Source organism: Meles meles, chromosome 8, assembly GCF_922984935.1.
Source record: "Meles meles chromosome 8, mMelMel3.1 paternal haplotype, whole genome shotgun sequence".
In the NCBI taxonomy this organism is placed as follows: domain Eukaryota; kingdom Metazoa; phylum Chordata; class Mammalia; order Carnivora; family Mustelidae; genus Meles; species Meles meles.
In genome coordinates, this window is record NC_060073.1 from 118,650,743 (window position 1) to 118,671,420 (window position 20,678).

Sequence of the window (20,678 nt, forward strand, 5' to 3'; positions counted from 1 at the left end):
TATCTAAATGCAAATTGTTATTTCCTTTTATGATTAGCTACAAAATTTTTAATTACTGTTATCTCATTTAATAATCTTGAAATCAAATTCTCAAACAGAATTGTACAAAATTTTTTATTAAACCCTGCTGTGGATACACGCGAATATCCCTTTGTAGCTTGATGTATTTTAAAACATGATCTAAAATGTTGCTATTTTTATTATTTAGGATACGACCCATATCCTAAATATGCTAAATGACCCATATCCTAAATTGCACGAGGAGGTAGACACTCTAATTTATAACTTGAAGCATAAATGTCTTAGTTTAATCTTTTCAAAAGTGTAGGCAAAACATCAGGAATATCTGTGGTTTACTCTAGACTTGCTACTTTCTTCATGGGATGGAATCATGAAAACCAGAAGCTGGGACCCCCGCTCCCTCGGAGGCACGGTGACCGATGGTGACCCTGGACAACGGCAGGAGCGCCAGGGCCTTACTCTGTATCTGTCGACTTCCGACTGCAGTTTCACTGTCATGGCGGAATGTTCTTCCACTTTCCGTAACCTGTCGTGCCAAGTCATCAGGAACTCTTCCAATAGATAGGTCTTCGTCCTGGAAAACACCACGACACCTTAAAACACACATCCCCAAACACAATGCCACATGAGGAGGAGCTCAACAGAGCCTATGGGCCCCACCGGAATGTGATCCAGTCCTCGCTGGCCATGTCCTGAAGCCCCCGCTGAAACTCTTCATACAGCGCCCAAACCTGCGCGCAGCTCTCGATGTCCTTGGAGACGCTGTACGCCAGGGAGAAGTTGGGCTCTTCTAGTCCAAAATGATGACAGTCATCACTACAGAAACAAAAGGTGAAACACCATTACATCCTTAAAAACTGTTCTGATAACCGTTACTGAACTGCCTTTCCCTGTGTGTGTGTGTGTACATGCCCACAGGTCTGACGGTGAGACAGTGGGCAACTACGTGAGAATTTCACTCTAACTGCTTAAGTACAACCTCTTCTAAATTCCTTAATGTGCATTTTTCTAAAGGACTCTAAGAGCAGTTGGTAACACATATAAATATATTTATGTACAACATATACGTCGTAAAAATAGAAATATTCAGAATTAAAACTATTCATGGATTAACTGAGAAGAGATTAATATTAATATCCAAGAGTTAGATTCTAGAATATAAGACATCTTTTTAGAGAAAAGGTATAATGCCACTTAGTAAGTGTGTACTAAATCCTTCACTATCCTGGAAGACAATTATCTTACCGACCAATGCATTTGCCTAAACAGAGACGAAAATTAAAACAACGCTTAAACTTAATACCTTGTGGGCACCTGGGTGGCTCAGTGGGTTAAGCGTCTGCCTTTGGCTCAGGTCATGATCCGAGGATCCTGGGATGGAGTCCCACACCGGGTTCCCAGTTCAGCAGGGAGCCTGCTTCTCCCTCTCCCCCGCCCTTCCCCCGGCCACCCACTGTTCCTATGTGTGTGCTCTCTCTCTCGCTCTGCTCTCTCTCTCAAATAAAATCTTTAAAATAAAATACACTTAATACCTTGTATTATTATAAACAAAACAATTTTTTTCATGGAATTGTCCTATTTTGCTAGGTTCATTTTTTTTTCTCAGAGTCTCTGAAAGCAATTTTCCATTAATTTTATATATTCCATTTTTAAATACAAATGAAATCACAGAAAGCAAGTGCTCCATCTCTGTAATTTAACTTTTGAGTCAGTTTAGTTATCTGTTCTACTTCTAGGCCTAAACAGAAATTTGCTCTTCTTTAGATCTCCTGACCGAGTGCAGCCACGACTCCTGGGTGTGAGCCCTTCTTAGTTTTCTTTAAAACTACAGAATTATATGAAGAAACACATTAAGGTAAGGAGACATAAGAACATCTACAAATGCAAACCGAAACAACTACTATCCATTTTAATGAAAAAACATACACCAGCTTTTTCCTTATGACTTCAAGATCATCAAACTCCATTTTCTTCTCTTTTATTGACTTGGCACTTGTGTCAAGAGCATTTTGCTGGCCGGTTTCAATGATATCATCACCAGGCTTTAGTTGGTCCCAACGAGCTTTAAATTTTTCTAATTCTTGATAATAGATCTGAAGACGTGACTTCACATTTCCTTTCATCACCTCGATCTGTAAGAGTCAAGAGTTTATATAATTCAATTCAGAGTAAAATCTCACTTTCCTTTCACATTTTATTTCCAATATTTTCTATTTAGAGGTGAAAAAACATCAATACTAATTTCTCAAAAGATTGCTTTCAGTTACTAATTTCAAGTACAATAAAATTTTGAGTTCAAAATTAGACCATAAATTAGAGCATAAACATTCAGTACTTAGAGGTAAACTGCAAGCATCATCGTTGAAACATCACTCCTGCCATTAGCAGCTGCCACCACAGCTCCCCACGAAGCTGCTGTGATCAAGGAGTGCCCAGCTGAGCACGAGAGCCGTCCTGCCCAAGCATTCGGCTGCTTCATGAAGGGAGTGCCCCGTCTCCCAGCCAAACAGTGAGTTCAGTCAACAGGACGAAAGTACGACAGACGTGTATAACTACCAGGCTGTCCCTTAACAGACACCATACATAGCGGCAAACAAATTCACTCCTAAGAAAAACTGGGAATAAAATGGCACACACTCTTTGTGTGGCAGGAAGCAAAGAGAAACGGTGGGAAGTGTTTTGCTACATGGAAGTACTGAGCAGGCCAAGTTCATCATCAATATAAAATTCTTATCTACCTGAACTATAATGGAATAAAGCGAGAGATCTTAAGTGAGCAAAAAATCGAGTTTCCATTTTAAGAAAATGACTAAAGGGTTCTTACCTGATCTTTAATCATAAGTTGGTGACTTTCCATCATCAACTCAAATTTATCCCACTTAGCTTTCAGATTGCTAATTGTTTCCAAACCTCCACCTGCCACAGTCCGTAAAAGTCTGTTTTTATCTTCAGCTTCTTGGAATAAGGGCAAAATCTAAAAGTTGAAGAAATAACACATAAAAAACAAACTATTTTATCAAATTTCTTAAGGTTCATTTATTCTAATTTGTTCCGTGACTTGCTTTATTAAAATCAAGATTTCTGCTTTGAAATGACTTTTTAAATTCCTGGATATGAATTCCTAATACTTCCTTATTATTATATGCAAACTCAGCTAAGGCCCTCTAACATGAGAGTTAAAAAGGATCCTAAAGTTGCCCCTACAGACTGAATGACACCGTGAATTCATAAACACAATGTTACAGCGTGATTCAAGAAGTTCTGATTATATTAGTTCCACTCATAAGAAAATGCTAAAAGGGCTTCTAAAAGAACGAAGATTAGGGTTATCCAAGAGCATAAATAAGCTATTCTACTCAAGAGAGAGAGAAAGTCATGAAAAAGGTCCTTAAGAAAAGGACAACTAGGGGTGCCTGGGTGGCTCAGTTGGTTAAGTGACAGCCTTCGGCTCAGGTCACGATCCTGGAGTCCCAGGATCGAGTCCTGCATCGGGCTTCCTGCTCTGCAGGGAGTCTGCTTCTCCCTCTGACTCTTCTCCCCCTTCATGCTCTCTCTCACTCTCTCTCTCAAATAAATAAATTAATTAAATCTTTTAAAAAAAGAAAAGGATGACTAAACACGTGGAAGCGAGCCATTGGCACGAGGACACTCGGCAGGAGAAGAGAAAGAAGAAAGGAAGGCTCTCATTTCCCACAGGCGAACAGGACTTAGAGGAGCCCGAAAAGACACGACGACAGTCTCCTAGTCGGCCTGCCCCTACTCCTCCTCCTTCCAATCCACACGGCAACAGAGAGACCTCGAAACACGACTCTGTAACACCCTGCCGCGCGCAGCCCAGCAGACTCTCCAGCCTCGACGGGATCGACCCTGAGGTCCTCACTGGCTCCCGTGCCAGAGATCCTGTCTAGGTCTTCCGGCTTCACCTCACCCTCGCATGCGACATCCGTGTTTCTTCTTCCCGTTTCTGTGTCTTGCCTCCCACTTCACTCTCATTCTCCTCCGCACCTCCTCTTACACTTCAGCTCTAAATTCTGGCACACTCTACCCTGCTCCCACAGCGTCTGTGGCCTGCTGTCAGCCAGGTGGTCTCGTCCATCTCATGGCTTCGCACCTCATGCATGTAAAGACAGCGTTCAAGTTTTCATCTCCGGGCTTTACTCGAAGTTCCACATTCCTCATTCAACTTCCACCGGACACCTCGGCCCCCACCGCCTCCGATATCCCAACACCCTCCTCCTCCAGTCATTCCCATTGGCAGGAAATGGTACCAGCAGCTTCCCAGCCGCTCAGCCAAAGCTCTAGGACACACTCATTCCTCTTTCTGTGACCCCCCACGTTATACCATGAAGATATACTATTTCACTTACCTCTGAACTATCTTAGTAATTTTAAGTCTATTTCACAGGAGGGACACATAAACGTTTGTTTCCTGATCTGAATTATTTCTCTCCTACTAAACAGTTACAATCCACCATAATGTAACTGCTCCGTATGTGAGTGTGTGTGCTGTGTGTGTGCAAGTATTCCTAATTCAGCTCTAACGCCACACTCCAGCATCCTAAAGTTACAACCCTCAAAGTAACAGCACGAATTATTTAAGTTTAGTCTCACTCTAACATGGCACGTCACGCACCAGACTGCGAATACTCCTGAGACAGCGGTAAGTGCGACTGTTGCTGTATCACTGCCCCAGCGCACCAGCAGGAGTCACATCATGAGCGGCCAGCTGGACCGGCTTCCACGGACTCCCTACAATTCTGCACTTCTATGGTCTTCCTAAAGAGTCACATAGGACTGCTTAACTGAAACATCTCCTGCGCCGGACGAAGAAGTCGGTAACTTGACTTTGCGATTCTCACCTCTGGTTTCCGTTCCTGTAGCTTACTGTACTGTAAATTTGCATCGCCGATCTCCTCCACAGACTGGGGCGTAACTGTTAACACCTCCATGGCCTCGGTGACAAAGGTATCAATCTCATGTAGGTGAGCTGAATAGGTGACATTGACGAGAATGTTATCATCACCAAAAATACTCCGTTGCACCATTTTAAAATCAGTGTGAGCAGTGATCACTACATAGCATACCTTAACACTTAAATCTTCATTTGCTCATACAACAAAACTTTAAAATACAGAATAAGCAAAAAAATGTCTTGTCATGAAAGTTTAGTTGTTTCACATTATACATCTAAATTTTGAGGAAGTTAAAATGTACTCATTATTAGTAAATTATACTCACAACTGGTAACTTCTCCAGGCTTCTAGATAATGTGTCAGAACATCTCAGTTTAATAGAAAAGGAAACAATGTGGTATTTTGGGAACCGGCGGTAATTTGAAGAGATCAAAAGACACAGTTCTAGCAGCATGACCTTTGTCAGGACACATGTAACAAAGGAACAGCAGCTCGTACTACAAACAGTAAGAATGCCCTTCATTTTTTGAGCTCCGACAGTTGGATGTGGACTTTCCTACTTTATTCAAATTATCATTTTAAGCATACTTCATTTCATAATACTTTCTAACTTGGCTGATTTTGATCATCATTGGGATTCACACTTCCTAACTACCAAAATACATGCCTTTATGTATAAAATTAAGTTAAAATAAAAAGTAAAAAGTGTCTTTACCCTGGATGGACTTCTTCAAGGAAAGAACAAGCATATCAAATAGCTTCTGGATGAGGTCATCAATCACGGTCTTCACAGGGTTACAATTAATATTTAAGCAATCCACCTTGACCGCACTGCAAAATGCCAACGGACATGCACACCATGAGAAACGCTTACTAGAGAAGAAGAGTCTAGCTATAATGATTTTACGCAACACCTTTCAAAATGTCAATCAGAAAATATTATCGTGATCTTTAAGCACAGTTAGATTTCATTTAGTAAAAATGCTTTCCACGTACTACTACAAAGTTTTCATTAAACAATGATTTTGTTACAATACTACAGTTTTTTAGTCTCACATGAATATATTTAAATATTGACAAGCCCTTTACTAGTCACGGCATGTAATGTACTTATTCGAATATTTATAACATGAATTCCCGATTCTGCAAAGTGCAAACAATAAGGATAAGGAAAAGAAAACAAAGACAGAAGGGGAAATATAGATTTTAAGGCCCTAAGACAATAAAACAGTAAGATATCATTTTATACCTATCATATCAACAAAAATGTAATGAATTGTTAATTCATATCTTCAACTGTGTGGCACAACAGAACCCTCAGAACTGCTGGTCAGAGTATAAAACCGTGCGGCTTTTGTGAGGAGCAATTCAGCCAGATCTATCAAGCAATTTTAAAATAGGCATATTCTTTACCTTATTAACTTCACCTTTAGAATTTATCCTAAGGAAATTTCCAGAGCAGACTCTAAGATTTATACACAAGTATCTACTTCAAAGCATCAATTATAATACTGAAAATAATAAAAAAATATAAAAATGGCTAAATTATTATATATCCATACAATTAAAAATCAAGTTTTTTGAGGACTAGGTAATAACAAAACTAATCAATTAATTAATTAATTATTATAACTTATCTTAATTTGAGTTTAATTTTTATTTAAACCTAAGTTTAATTTAAATAATTATTTATTATTAGTTAGTCATATATTATTATATTATTCATTTAGTGTTAAATAACAGCAAACAGTATAATTCAAATTTTTAAGTATATGTACTAAGATTTCTAAAACATCAGATATTAAGAGCAATTTCTATATTTTAAAAAATTTATACAAATGTGCTGTTTTAATGATCAGAAAAGGGCATTCATTTTTAAGAACACTACTGCACGGTATCCTTAAGGCAATTTGAAATGCTCTGAGTAACAAGAAGTTGAACCAGACTTGTTCCTCTGAAGAAAGCTCTGATTTATCTTGAAGCATACAAAGTTAAAAGAAGGCTGGAAATTGTGGTCACGAAGATCACTTAGAAAGCTCCTCATCCTTTTTGAGGCACAGAGCCAGGTGACATTTTAGATAGCAAATTGTATGAGTTAACTCCGCACTTCTATTTAAAATACAATTTTCCCTTAAAGCTTTATGTCCTCTCAAACACCCACGAGCTGTAAAGGTTTTAACTCTAGTTCTTCACCAGCAAAACATTAAGGGCCAGTGTGTTTGCTGTGTGAAATTTTATGTAATTTTTGAAATTGTGACACATAAAATGTCAAAATTCCTAATACTGATAGACGATTTTAGCAAACCTGAGAAATTAAATTATACCATATTTTGTGAATGAATTAACATCAAGAAGTCTGAGGGCAGCAGACTTATACTTATGGACTACAGAATCCTGTGGACAGACTGAACTTACCTTTTACTCGAAAATACTGGTAACGTGATAATGAGGGTCCCTTCAGCCACGGATAGGAATGGCATGGCCCTAGACGGCCTAGCCCCAAATCATGCCCTTCCTATAGCACCCGAAATACATGAGAGTATCACTTTTTTAACCTCACAGCCTATGTCTACATAGCCTAAGCCCCCACGAAACGGTATCCGTGTGTGAGTTAGTGCATACTCGAGCTTACATGAACTCGTGCTAATCATTAACAAGAGCAAACTGCAGAAAAGGCATGCAGGACAGGCGTTCTTTTCCTTCTGCTTAGCTTTGGTGGGCAGGCTAGGAAGGCTGTCTACACCGAAGGACAAACGGGTTATACTGACAGCAGCAGAGGTTCCTGAGCGGGCAAACACAACAAGCAACTGGATTCAGAGAGATGCGCCACTATGGTGGTGTCATTATCTAAATCATCTCAGCCCAAACTCACACGTCATTCGTCTCTTCGCTATTCATCATCCCTCATCTTCCGCCAAAGACAAAACCTCATAATCTCCCAAGTATTTGACACTATTTCCTAATATTCCCACCTCCCATTTTGAGTACCAACAACTTAATTCGATTAATTACTGTGGTTCTGACAGACTAACCTCTTCTTCCATGATCTCTTTCTTCCTCCATACGACTCACGAGTTCCAGACTGACACCCCTACTGTATGGGTACGGACACACTTCCGTCGAGAAATCTTCAAGAGCTAATGAACCACTCGAATGTGGAGAAACTCCAACTTGGAACCCTCTCCCAAATCTGTTCCTTAACTGCCCCTTTCCACGAACTTTCCCTCTAGTCCCTAATAAAACATTCATTCATCCAATTCTCAATTAACCAACTTCTGATTTCCAACCTAGAAATCCCTCACCTGGAAATGTCTGCTTGAACCTTCAATCCTCATCTCTAGCTGTCAGAGCTCTAGGTCAAAGATCTCTACCTTAAGGAGATGTTCCCTGATTTTGACCGAAATGGACGGGATGTTGTCATCCTGTGCATCCCCACAGTCCTCAGCTCAGCCTCTCAAATGACAGACCGCTCCATCTGATACTAGCAATAACAACAGTAACTAGCATTTACTGGCAATTCCATCTGTACCAGTATTTTGTAGCCAAATTATGTACTGAATTCTCAAAACCCTTCAGGATAAATACTATAGCTGTAACTATGTTAAAGCCAAGGAAACTGAGGTTCATGGGCTCTCAGTGGCTGTCGAGCTCCTGGAGCTGGTATGAGTCATCTCACTCCAAAGCCAACCCCCTCGACCCCTGTGTAGACGCACTCAGTCACGTCTCAGTGCACTACCGAGAGTAAGCAACATGAGGTTCCTGGTCTAGCTTATAAAGCAACTTTATACTCCCACAGGACAAAGTTTGCATATTATAAATGCTCAGCAAATATTTAGTGAAAGAACAGACAAATGATTTAGTAAAAGTGAGACTGTCCTTTATAGGTAATATGTGCATAATTAAACGGGCCTCTCAGAGAACTTAATGCAAAGAGTGGTTCCAGGGCCACGAATTTCAGAGTGATGGGGAAACTACCTTCTTGGGCAGCTGGGTGAGGACACACCCAGCAGAGGGTATCCTACAGCTAAGGCAACACCCAGACACAGCACAGTGTTGGGTGACTGCCAGGGCCTTCCAAAAGGAAGTGAGGCCACATGAAACTAGAGTCAGCTGTGAGATCCGCATGCCAGGTCTGCATCCAAGTCTCCCCGCCCCAGTCTGCTCTGTCCAACCAGGTCCCAGCCAGCAGAACCTGCAGAAGAGAACTTCCTTTTGTCTCAGCAACATCCTATTCTGAGGACAGTCAAGTGTCGCAGCCGAGCTTTAGAGGCGGTAAGACGGTGACCTGACTTCACCACCACCAAACGAGGAGCACCCTTCCCATCTCCTGGTGGCAACTGTGACCGTGCATCAGTACGACTTCAAATTCCAATACCTCGGAAGTCGTTCTACTTCTTTCCCTTTTATTTTCAGTGCTTTAAAATTTCTCTCCCAATCATGGACAGTGGAAAGATGCTTTTCCACTAGAGCCTCCATATCAACTTGCCCAATTACGATCCATTCCTATTTGAAGAATGAAAAACATTATTAGTAAAGAAACAGTACTAATATGCGAACATTTAAAGGCTTAGGGCCCAACATTAACACTGATAAAAAGGGACTGATGTAAGGTATTGGTGTAAATTTCAACGTAAGTATGCAAATGTAGCCTTTACTGCAGAGCTTAAAGAATGAACACAGAAAAAGACTATGTAACACATAAAAATATTATGATGGTGAAACTTTTTTTAAGAGATCACAAAAACCTGTTTTTTAAGATTCTCTTCTGAAATCTGACAATTACAGAGAATCACTTTGGCGAAGCCAACACTACAAATCTGAAAGGGTCCAGACCCAGTCCATTCTAGAAACCTAAAGTAGAGAAGCAGCATCACAGAGGCAGTGGTGAGACTGGCTGGACTCTCAGTCATTGTCAATGTCGAGGTGGCAAGGAGCGCGGCGGGGTGGGGCCTGGGAGGCCGGCAGGATTCACTCAAACGAAGTAAAAAGTTACATCATCTTTAGGACTTCGCTTCGCTCCATGCTTTGCTCTTGATCCAAAGCATGAGGAAAAGGACATATTTTCCTGAGAGGAATTAAAATTGACACGACAGGATCCTGTCTCATCTCATGTTGAGGCAACAACCAGTTTCTCAATTTTCAAATAGTCAAAGACAAAAAAACCTTAGCCTGACTCCCTTCCCAGGTGTGGAATCCACACAGGCTGCGTCGTCACTACCAGTGCGGACCCTGCGCCCCATGTGAGGACACCCAAGACACAAGGCAGAAGGCACGTTTCATACTAATACAATCAGATGAAAGTTGTAATGCCAGAAAATGACGTGTTCCGTACCTTATGTTGTTGTAAAACAGCAGATAATCTCCGAAACAGATCCTCAGCTTTGCTGAAAATAGTCAAAAATCCGCTTGCATTCCTATCGATCATAACCGAGAAGAGAGACTCGGCTCCGGCCTCACCCACTCCCCTGAACTGATTGGGAATGCCGATGAACCGCTTCATCTCTCTGTAATATTTAGCCCGGATTTCTTCAAAAGGAGGCCTGAACTGCAACCGTCCCTGTCTAAAAACAAGGAAATTGCTTTGAAATGGGCACTGGGAGGAACACAGAGACTGAGGTTAGCCCGGGCGCCCCGCGCCTCACTTGTAGGTCAGGTCCACGCTGATCTCCGGCAAGTTCTCGTTCAGGGCCTCCAGGCCCATCTGGTACTGGTGCTCCAGAGCTTTGTACAGCTGGTGGTCCCAGTGCTGCTTCCACGCTCGCATGTCGCTCGCCTGGAAACCCTGAGTGGGTAAAAACCACGTACTGGAATGCGGTTGCCATTTAAAGCTTTTCTATCACCACGTAAACTTATAAGCAAAACCAAAAACCAAACACGTCATTCTCAATGTTGTCAAGCTCTGCAGCTGCTCCGTGCCGTGCGACTGCTTATACAGAGTCGAACACGAACGTCTCTAACCGCATCAGTAACACACTAGCCATCAGCAACACTTAAAACTTCGAGTTAATGTCAAGCAGATTTTACCTGTGGACTTTATGATGCTAAAAAACAAAAACAAAACAGAAGAACCAGTCACAGAAACTGGTTTACTTTATGAACTTCTTGGTCCTCCTTCTCAAGTTCCCACCAAGCACAGCGCTTCTCTTCCCTCTCCCTCCCTAAACGCTCCATGGCACATTTGTAAATGATCCATTTAAAGTACGAGGACGCTCAGGACAGTTTCTACACTCTTTCATTTAACCATAAATACATTGATTCTAAATTTTAAATTTCTCATACTTTCACTTTTGATTTTTGGCGGGCTCTGCGTCCACCAGTCACATACGTCATCTCCCACCCAGATGTGGGAGAACTGAGATTCTACCCAGAAAAGGGCACACGAACTGAAAGAGCTCTTTCATTTTTTGGGCTTCTGCCCAACCTCAGCTGTGTGTTCTACGGCCGGCAGCATCGCCTAAAAGGAAACCAGGCAGTGACAAGATTTAAGCACCAGGTTTTCAGAGAAACTACAAAGTCAGAACTGAGAAACGTGGCATTCCATGAGGCACATGGAAACTCCCTTTTTTACTTTAAAATGTGAAAGCATGGCCAAGCCGGTCTTTGTGTGGTCTTTGCATGTGGTTCAGGAGACTTCTAAGTTAGGAGTTCATGAGAGACTTTTCCTCAGGGCAGAGCCACACTGGGCGGAGGGGTACCGGAGCGCCGGCCCGTAAGGCGCGCCTCACCTGAGCTTCCACACTCGCCAAGCCGGTTCTCAGTTCCTGTAACCCGTCCTTCCAGCGCTGCTGCTGCCGCAGCAGGTCAACGTTCATAAGAACTACCACCTGCGAAAAGTAAGGCAAAACAGTCTCCAAGGAGCCCTGGGAAAAGTGACTTCTCAGTGGGAAACCTGACAGACAGCGCCTAAACCAAAGATCAGGTACCTCCGCCTACAGCGGGACGCAGCGGACCTGCCCGGCACCTGGGCCGTCTGCTGAACCGCACCATCCCCATGGCACGAGAACGGCGCAGAACCCACAGCGAGAGGCGTTCTGCCAGCAACGACCAATACCATGGCCATGAAACAAAGGAAAGCCTGTGGAGTAGGGGCCTGCCGAGCCTTGGGGACTCCATGCAAGGTGGGATCCTAGAAAAGGACATCACTGGGAAAGCTGGAAGCTCAAAGCCGTCTCGTTCCTCGTTTTGATAGACGCACGACGGTTACAGACGTCGCTAACAGATGAAGTCGAAGAAAGTGTGAACTTCGTACTGTTTCTGCCAACTTTAAGTCTGTCGGGGAATTAGCCTTCCAAATAAAATGTACGTAGGATGATATCCCAATACCATTTAAATGATACGAGTCATAGCCTATGCCACTTTATAGATAAAACATACCTTCTCGCAAAACGTAGTGTGCCATTTTCTTAGTTTTCTGTTTTCGGTGGCAAGTCGCTGAGCAGCGTTTTGGAGTTTTTGGATGTAGCCTTCTAATTCTTTAGGATTATCCCAAGTAATTTGTGACTTTCCCCCACTTCCTGCTTTTGAATTCTAAAATACAACAAGTGTCACTTAGCATTTAAATGCATTTCTCTTTTCCTAAAGACTCCACAGACATTTTAAGTCCAGTTGTCCCTACCACTGATTTGCAAGAAAAAAGCATACAGTACTTTTTCCATTTTATAAACGGTAAGGCAGTCCAGCAAAACTGAATAGCTCCATCCCTTCGAAGTTCTCCCTCTTGGAGCGAAACACACACAGAACAGAAGCAGAAGACACAACGAACACGCACAGAAGGAACGGAAGAAAGCAACCGAGAGGCCTGGGGACCTGAGCCAACAGACGCACGCGTCCTTACTGTCTCCCAAATACGCAGGGCAGCCAGTGGACAAGCCTCCGCCCGGAAAACCTTTGTGGCAAGGCACCATGCCACACACTCATGCCAGACACCAGCACAGAAAGCAGCGCTCTGCAGAGAGCCCACCTGCTGTCCACGGCTGTCCCAAGCAGGCAGTGCTCCACGTCCCCCGCCAGGGCGGCCCCCGCGGGGTAACGCCGGTGGGGCCGGGGAGCCAGCAGAGTCCTCCCGAGCTTCCTCGCAGCTGTATTAGCAGGGCTCAGGCACTCCGAGCTGCTACCCTTCACAGGCAGGCGTCGGAGAGCCCCGAGGGGGCGTGACCTCCCACTCCCCTCCTGGGAGGCCGCGCAAAGCCATCCCTCACCCCCCTCAGCACGGTGTCCACGGGGCCCAGCAGAATGCCGAGCACACACACTCACCCAGCCCCTCACTACAGTTCCTTCTTGCAGGGAGAAACAGCGCTCACACAGAAGTGACCACCATCCCACCCCAGGGCATCTCCCAGCTATGACCACGTGGCCAGCAGCACGTGGAACCACAGTCCTCAAGGGCTGAGAGACCTGCAACCGTGAGCTCTGCGCCTGCAAAACATTGTTCAGTGAACAAGGAGATACAAACATTCTCTTACAAGGGAAAACCGAGAGACTTTGCCTCTAGCAAACCTTTTCCCAACGCCTGGCCAGAGGTAGACCTCTCAGTGGGAACTGCAAAAAGCGAAGGAAAACCCAGGGATGAGGAAAATAAACTATCCTCATTCTCTGAATTTCTCAAATCCTACTTGATGACTGAAGCAAAAAGGACCACCCCGTTTGAGTGCAGAGGGTATCTCACACTTAGGACAAATATGGGGAAACAAAGAGAAGAGAGCCAGGCAGTAGTCAGGCTCCTACACGTCCCTGACGTGGGCAACAGTAAGGCAGGACAACTGGACCTAGATGCGGGAGACCCTCGACCAGTAGCTGAAAATGAATGAAACTGACAAGACGATAAATCCGAGAGAATCCTCTGTGGACAGCCGTGAAAGCGTTTACCAGCAGTTACCTCTGCTGTATTCCTAGAGCTGATGAAGTTAGTTAAACAAGAGGCCCTGCTCTCCATCCCAGCAAGCGGCAAGGGGATTGGGACAAACCTCCCTGTTCTTTGTCCTTCTATCTTTGTTTCTATCTCCCCTTCAGATTCATTTAACAGAGGCTATATCCAATTATTAACTTCTCACAACCCAATTTCTCATAGAAATATCAACAGATGCTACTTTGAATGTATTTATTAAAGAAGAAAAAGTTCTAAGAGTATATAATTAAACACCATCTATTAGGTGAAAAATAATAAAACCTTACCCCATTCCCAAAAGTACTCTTATAAATATGCCCAGAAAAAAAGTTGAAAGGCTAGACACCAGATTATTAACAATGGCCATCCCTTGATGGTATAAATTTAAAACATTTTTTTTTCTTTTTGTTTGCCAGTATTTTTTCAACTTTCCACTATAAACTCATACTGAGCTTTGGCAATAAAAAAACAAGTTGTTAATATAATTTTTAATATGAATTAACTGACTTATAGTAAATGTGAAGCCTGAGATCTAGTGTGCAGAACAGAGTTGGCAGAGCAGGTCGCCATGGTTTCCCTCCGAAGACCTCTTCCAAGACAGACCCGTACCTGGTACCTGACCCTTGCACCTGGGAGGCCTCCCACCACCCCACCCCTAGGCCTAGCTCACTACACTGAAACACCAAGGTTTATGCTCAACAGTCAACCCCCCCCCCCCCCGGAACCTGGAATTTTGGCACATGTGAGGCAGAAGATAACTCCATGTCTAGCCCCCAGTAAGCGCCTGGGCACCGAGTCACTAAGGGCATCCCTGGTAAGACACCATTTCACACGCACTACAGCTTGCTACTGGGGTCGGGGGAGAAGAACGCCTGCACAACTCCACTGGGAGGGATTCTTGGGAGCTTGTGCCTGGTGTCCCCAGAACCTCACCCTCCTGTACTTTTCCCTGTGCTGACTCTGCTGTGTATCCTCTCGCTACAGCAGGTCATGATAAACCAGCTCTGGGTACAACTACACCCTGAGTCCTATCAGTCCTCCGCGAAAATCACAAAACCTGGGGTAGTCTGGAGGAGGACCACGACTGGCAATCCACCTCAAATAAAACAAGAAGGAAAGGGTGTATGCCCTTCTACCTATTTTTAAAACATTTTAGGTTCTGTTAAAACTAAAAATGTAGATTTCAAAAAGCCACCAGTCATGAAGTAATAGTTTAAAAATTATTATACGTTTTTCTAATGCCATGTGTGTGCATATTTGAATAAGCGCAGATAAAAAAAAATGAATACCGAATTATAAAATCAGGAGATTTTTTCCTAGTATGTAAGGACCTCACACTTCAGTGACTCAGTGACTGTAACAGCACACTAATTGTATATACACACATGAAGTCAACTGATCAAACTCGGGGCCTTAATACGTGAAACAATGTAGCCGTTTAAACCTACAGTTGGAAAAATGTTACTTCTTAAGAGTGAAGGAAGTCATTGGGGAACAAAACAAAACCTTAGATCAATGTTAAATGGAAGGATACCCTAAAAAACGAAAAGAGAAACACCTCACATGCAAATTCTAACAACATAAGAAGTCCATTTACCTTAATTATCTGTTCAAACGCTAATGCAGACTGTAGCATCATTGGTCTCTGACTTTGAATCATTTGCTGATCAATAGAATTGTAAAAATGTGCCACCTACAAAGTAAAAGTCCAGTTAGTAACAATCAATAATAAATAACACATTGAGTGTTTCATTTGCTTTCATTTTCAATTGTTTGAATGGAAATATTAGCTCTGCATTAAATTCACGAAATCTTCATGCTAAGATTTAACGAAACTATTTTTCATCTCTAGTGTAGCACTGATGCATGTATTAACACATGCTATCGACAAGTAGTGCTGAGTTCCCACACTGTGCCAAATCATGTCCTGGGGCTGATTAACAAAGATCATAAAACCCAGTCCCTGCAATCAAGAAGGTCACAATATCCCCAGCATTCGGCGGCGGCTATGGAGCAGACCCATCTTCTCCCGCTCGCGCACCTCGCTCGGCTTCCTCTGCAACCATGTCTGACAAAGCCGATATGGCTGAGATTGAGAAATTCGATAAGTCGAAATTGAAGAAGACAGAAACACAAGAGAAAAATCCACTGCCTTCAAAAGAAACGATTGAACAGGAGAAGCAAGCAGGCGAATCGTAATGAGGCGGGCACCGCCAGTATGCACTGTACATTCCACAAGCATTGCCTTCTTATTTTACTTCTTTTAGCTGTTTAACATTTAAGATGCAAAGAGGTTGGATCAAGTTTAAATGACTGTGCTGCCCTTGTTCTTATCAAAGAATCTGAACTACTGATTGGGAAGCCAAGCCTCCTATACATCAGCAAAGGAAGAAGCTGGGTGGACACAACTAGTAAAAACCAAGTTGGTCTTGCAGGCCATGAAATGCAGTTTAGTCAGAGCGCCATTTTTTTCTTTGTATGATTTTAAGTATTGAAATGCACAATTTTTAATATTCAAATAAAAAGTTTAAAATGTGGGAAAAAAAAGGTCACAATATCAAGGGAAATACAGAGGAAACCAGTAAAGCATGTTAAATACCAAAAACACAACTCTTCATTCTTACAACTCTCCAAACCTGCTTGCTTGCTTGCTTTCTATGCTTTATGTGCTTATAACATGTAATCCATTTCTCAGACCAAAAAAATCTTCGTGTTGTCCTTAACTTGTATGTCACACCCCACATCGGCGATGTTTACTGACCATACTCTTAAACGTACTAAATCTAGCCATCTCACCCGCCTCCATCTGTCCCACACCAGGCCAAGCACCCTTGTTTCTTGACAAGACCAGTGCCCGTTTCCAGTCGTGGCTTCCTGCTTTTTTTCCAAAGCATTCAAAGAAGCCACAGTTGTCCTTCCTTCAGTACGAATCATACCATACTTTTACCCACTCAAAACTTCCAATGACTCCCCAGGGCACTTGAGAATAAAATCAAAATCCCAATGGCTTCCGATATAGTCAGGAATAAAATCCAAATCCAACACCCATGACCCTCCACCAGTACAAACATCGCACATAAACTGGCCGTCAACTGGCGGTCAGCCCCACCACAAACCCTCCCTGCACAGAAGCCTCGCTCGCCTCCCCACCACGTCTCTAAGCCATCACGTGAGTCTTGCGTCAGGAACCCACTGTGGAATCTGCTCCCTCCGCATACACTGGTCTTCCTCCAGACGCCTGTGTGGTCCCGCTGTCACCCCTTCTCAACGTTACCCTTCACCAAGGCCTACCCTGACCACTCTGTATCTTCCCTCTGTTTTCTTTCTCTTCAAAGTACTCATCACAACCTACAACTACCTACTACGTGTTTGCTATCTCCCAAATTAGAATGACAGCTTCAGGAACAGCGTCTAGCGAGGGGGAGGCACTCAGCAGGACTTGTGAATCAGTGAGCCAGAAAACAGAGATGACTACACGGTACAGTGATGCACAGAAGAGGGCATATCAACTCTTTTGGGGAAAAAGGAGAAGTTCGGGGAAGTCCCCTAAGTGGGCATCATGGCATGAGTCTAAGGACTCATTGAAGACTTTCCTGTAAACTCAGTGTCCCCAGCACCTCAGAAAATTCTTAGCCCAGAGTACATGCTTAAAAAATATTTCCTCACTGGGGCGCCTAGAGGATTCAGTCGGTTTAGCGTCCCACTCTTGATTTTAGCTCAAGCCCCAGTCTCAGGGTGGTGAGATCTAGCTCCTCGTCGGGCTCGTGTGCTGGGCGTGGAGCCTGCTGAAGATTCTCCCTCTCCCTATGCCCCTCCCCACCATCGCTCTCTCTCCCCAAGAGAAAAAGAAAATTCCTAACTACTTTTATAGAGTCCTCTTCTTTCCACTAGTACAATGAAAATCTGCTTTATCTGGTGGAGAATATCCACTGTACTTAGCCTGTACCACAATAGTAGTCCAAGAAAAAGCCTCATCAAGAAAACTAGAAGCGAAAGCACACACACTCTTACAGCAGTCTGGCCAGGCTACTGTCTCACCAGCTCCGACTTCACACTCTCTACGCCAGCTACACCCCCGCTCCCGAGCAGCAGCTCTGGTGAATTGATTTCCCCAGGCAAATACAGACAGCGCACGACCATTCCTTCACCGTCTGAGCTCCTGCTGTGGTACACTAAGTACACAGGACACAGAAGGGAGCAAGCCTGTGTTTTCGAAGGTGCAGTCCCTCTGTGTGAAATGCTCCCCGCCGACCCCCGGTGCTGCTGAGAGAACAGACGGGTACTCTCGCAGACTCCCGCCCGACAGCTCTGCTCTGTAAAGATCTAGGTGATACTCCCTCTACCCTCAGATAGAGATAACTGAAAATGCCATCGCTCTGCTTTCATAGGACTGCCAAAACTCTCTAATAAAATTCTCATAATATATTAAGTATTTTATCAATTCCTCAAATACCTGGCATCAGTATAGAAACGACAATGGAACAAACATCGGCTTTGGAGTCAGAGCTGGTATCAGATCCCAGCTAGATAACTTAGTAGCTGTGTGGCACCAGGAAAGCTATGTCACGAATCTGATCCCCAATGAGACCAGTGAAAAATGGGGCCAGGGGATGTTGAATGGAAATTACATCAACACTCTGTCTTCTAGAAGCCCCGATAGCTAATGATAACTCAATGTTTAGTTTGCTCTCTGCTGCCAGACCAGTGGCGCCCAACCACGGCCGATGTGCACAAAAGGGGACATCTCGCAACGACCGGAGAGAAGATGATTTTCAGGGGCAGACAGGCGCTACTGGTCAGGGATGCTACTAAACACCCGCCACACACAGGACAGTCCCCACGAGCAAGAACTGGTCGCAGATGTCACCAGCGCTGAGGCTGCGAACCGCGTGCCGACCAGGGCCGCAGAACCCTCATTCGCGCTTCCCTACCACACTGCACGGGCAGTGCCGCTGCTCCAGGGCTCTCCGAGAAGGAATGAAGGAGACTGAGAGGCCCAAGATCCCGGCCCTGGCCCTGGGATGCGTGCCTACCCACCAGGACCTTATAAGTGAGACAAAGAGGAAAGAAACCCAGGGGGCCACAAAGCATGCTGCACACGGGGGGCGGGGGCGGGTGCCGCCAGCTGCGAACAGACACAACCAAGTGATTAGGAGCCGGGAAGTGAAGGATGACTTCCAGTTTTCCGACAGGAGGGAACAGAGATCAGTGCATGCAGACACATTCAGAGTGCAGGGAGTGGGACCGCAGCCCACTGGGTCAGTTAGAGCCTGACTAAGGAAGGGCCTCGTGTTCTGCGCTAAGAAGACAGTGTGGCCCTAACTGTTGGTTCTAAACAGGAAAATGATCTGATGGCAAAGTGGTGAACAGTCAGACCTACGGAATGACCAAAAGTAGTGACCAGCCGCTCAGCCCTGTAATTCTCTAAGAATCTGCTCCTTGAAGGCAAGCAAAGGACAGAGGGCCCTCTGATTAGAAGGTCCTTTAATACTGATGCATGCAACATGAAAGAAAAAGAAAAAAAAAAGGAGAGAAATAACAGTCTATTTTTCCAAATGCTTTTAGAATGACTAAAAATAATAACACCACAAATTAATGAATTCCTACCTAGGTTTGCAAAGCAAAATTCGTAATATAATCATTTAGCAAATCATAATTTCCAAATTGTTCTATTCTATTACCTAAAAAAATCAAATTTAGAAAACAAACCCCTTAAAATACTATAATTAATGAACTCAGAACGGTCAGATACTCAAAAATATAATGTCATACTTGTTTAAGGATAATTGCTTGCTTGCAGAATTTCTGTGCAATGTTTGCAACTTGCTGTATTTTGGCAGGAATAACAAAGCCAAGTGCAGAGAGCTGACGAACTTCTCTCAGAAGAATCACCAACCGATCTGAATAATGCACTTTCAATGATCCGTCGTTGGGATCCAATTCCATAATTCGACTATTAGCCTCGATACTACAAAATAAGCATATTTTTAAGATTCATGTTCTAACTCTTTTAACGATGAAAAACACAACAGTTTTTACAACTTTTCTGTAAATATAAAATTAATTCAAAGTAAAAAAAATTTATAGTTTTTAAGCAACCTTTTTTTTCACATAGTGTCTCGCAATTCAGATCTTGGTAATAAACTACAATATCCAAAATATACCATTGCATTAATATTTCCACCAAGCAGTTTCTGATACCAGGAAAATCAATCTCTTAGCCTTCAGCTCAGGCTCAAAACTGGCATCATATTCACCATAGAGAAGAGTTTGATTCATTTTCCAAACGGTACCTTGGGTTTTTTGAGTCAGCCTACTTACTTAATATGCTCACTGAAGGATCAAGGATAAAGAACATCAAAATGGTAGGAGGAGAGATAGTCAAATATTTCATCCCTCTACCTTTTTTCTCAAAGGACTGTCCTTCAGTGTTTCTTGAAAATGCTACAGTAGCAATTGTTAAATCAGGACACTCGAGTCTGCATGACTATGAAAATACTACACTAAATTCATCAAGAAGGATTATAGTTTCATGACTTTCCTTCCAGGATGAGGTTTGCACAATGCTTATTCCTTCAAACCACTTTCCCAATTAAGAAAACTTGTAGGTTTTGTAAAGTAAGCTACTGAAAAGCAAAGTCCATGCCACTGATTTATCGACACATTCAACAACAGAATAAAAAGTAGGCACTTTAGAGTGGCTTACGACAATGATGAGCCTCAGCTTTCCTGTAACATAACATAAAGCTTATCAGAACATTTTAACGGTGATTTTCTTTGAACTAATCCTCAAAATTACTTTCTATACACCTGCATATCCTGAAATGTATTCTGAAACAGGCTGATTCTACGGAACGATA

The 20,678-nt window shown here is 43.3% G+C and overlaps 2 protein-coding genes across 6 annotated transcripts in view; one reads left to right on the plus strand and one right to left on the minus strand.

Moving 5' to 3' along the window:
• Positions 1-20,678, minus strand: part of DYNC2H1 (dynein cytoplasmic 2 heavy chain 1) — a 269,900-nt gene that overhangs the window by 234,253 nt on the left and 14,969 nt on the right. For all 5 annotated transcript variants that reach the window (XM_046014703.1, XM_046014702.1, XM_046014701.1 and 2 more), the window contains exons 12-24: positions 19,591-19,786; positions 15,416-15,511; positions 12,309-12,461; positions 11,660-11,758; positions 10,577-10,716; positions 10,267-10,495; positions 9,310-9,437; positions 5,650-5,765; positions 4,881-5,008; positions 2,846-2,995; positions 1,948-2,153; positions 682-837; positions 481-595 (exon numbers count right to left, since the gene is read on the minus strand). In XM_046014703.1, the coding sequence (XP_045870659.1) occupies positions 481-595; positions 682-837; positions 1,948-2,153; positions 2,846-2,995; positions 4,881-5,008; positions 5,650-5,765; positions 9,310-9,437; positions 10,267-10,495; positions 10,577-10,716; positions 11,660-11,758; positions 12,309-12,461; positions 15,416-15,511; positions 19,591-19,786 (1,912 nt within the window). The remainder of the gene's footprint in view (positions 1-480; positions 596-681; positions 838-1,947; positions 2,154-2,845; positions 2,996-4,880; positions 5,009-5,649; positions 5,766-9,309; positions 9,438-10,266; positions 10,496-10,576; positions 10,717-11,659; positions 11,759-12,308; positions 12,462-15,415; positions 15,512-19,590; positions 19,787-20,678) is intronic.
• LOC123948176 (thymosin beta-4-like) lies at positions 15,840-16,236 on the plus strand. The gene has a single exon (XM_046014706.1). It carries the CDS (start codon positions 15,883-15,885, stop codon positions 16,015-16,017), a length of 135 nt encoding a protein of 44 aa, XP_045870662.1. The 5' UTR covers positions 15,840-15,882; the 3' UTR covers positions 16,018-16,236.

Excerpts from the sequence above, each read along its gene's own strand:
- LOC123948176 (XM_046014706.1), top strand. The coding sequence starts at position 15,883 with ATGTCTGACAAAGCCGATATGGCTGAGATTGAGAAATTCGATAAGTCG.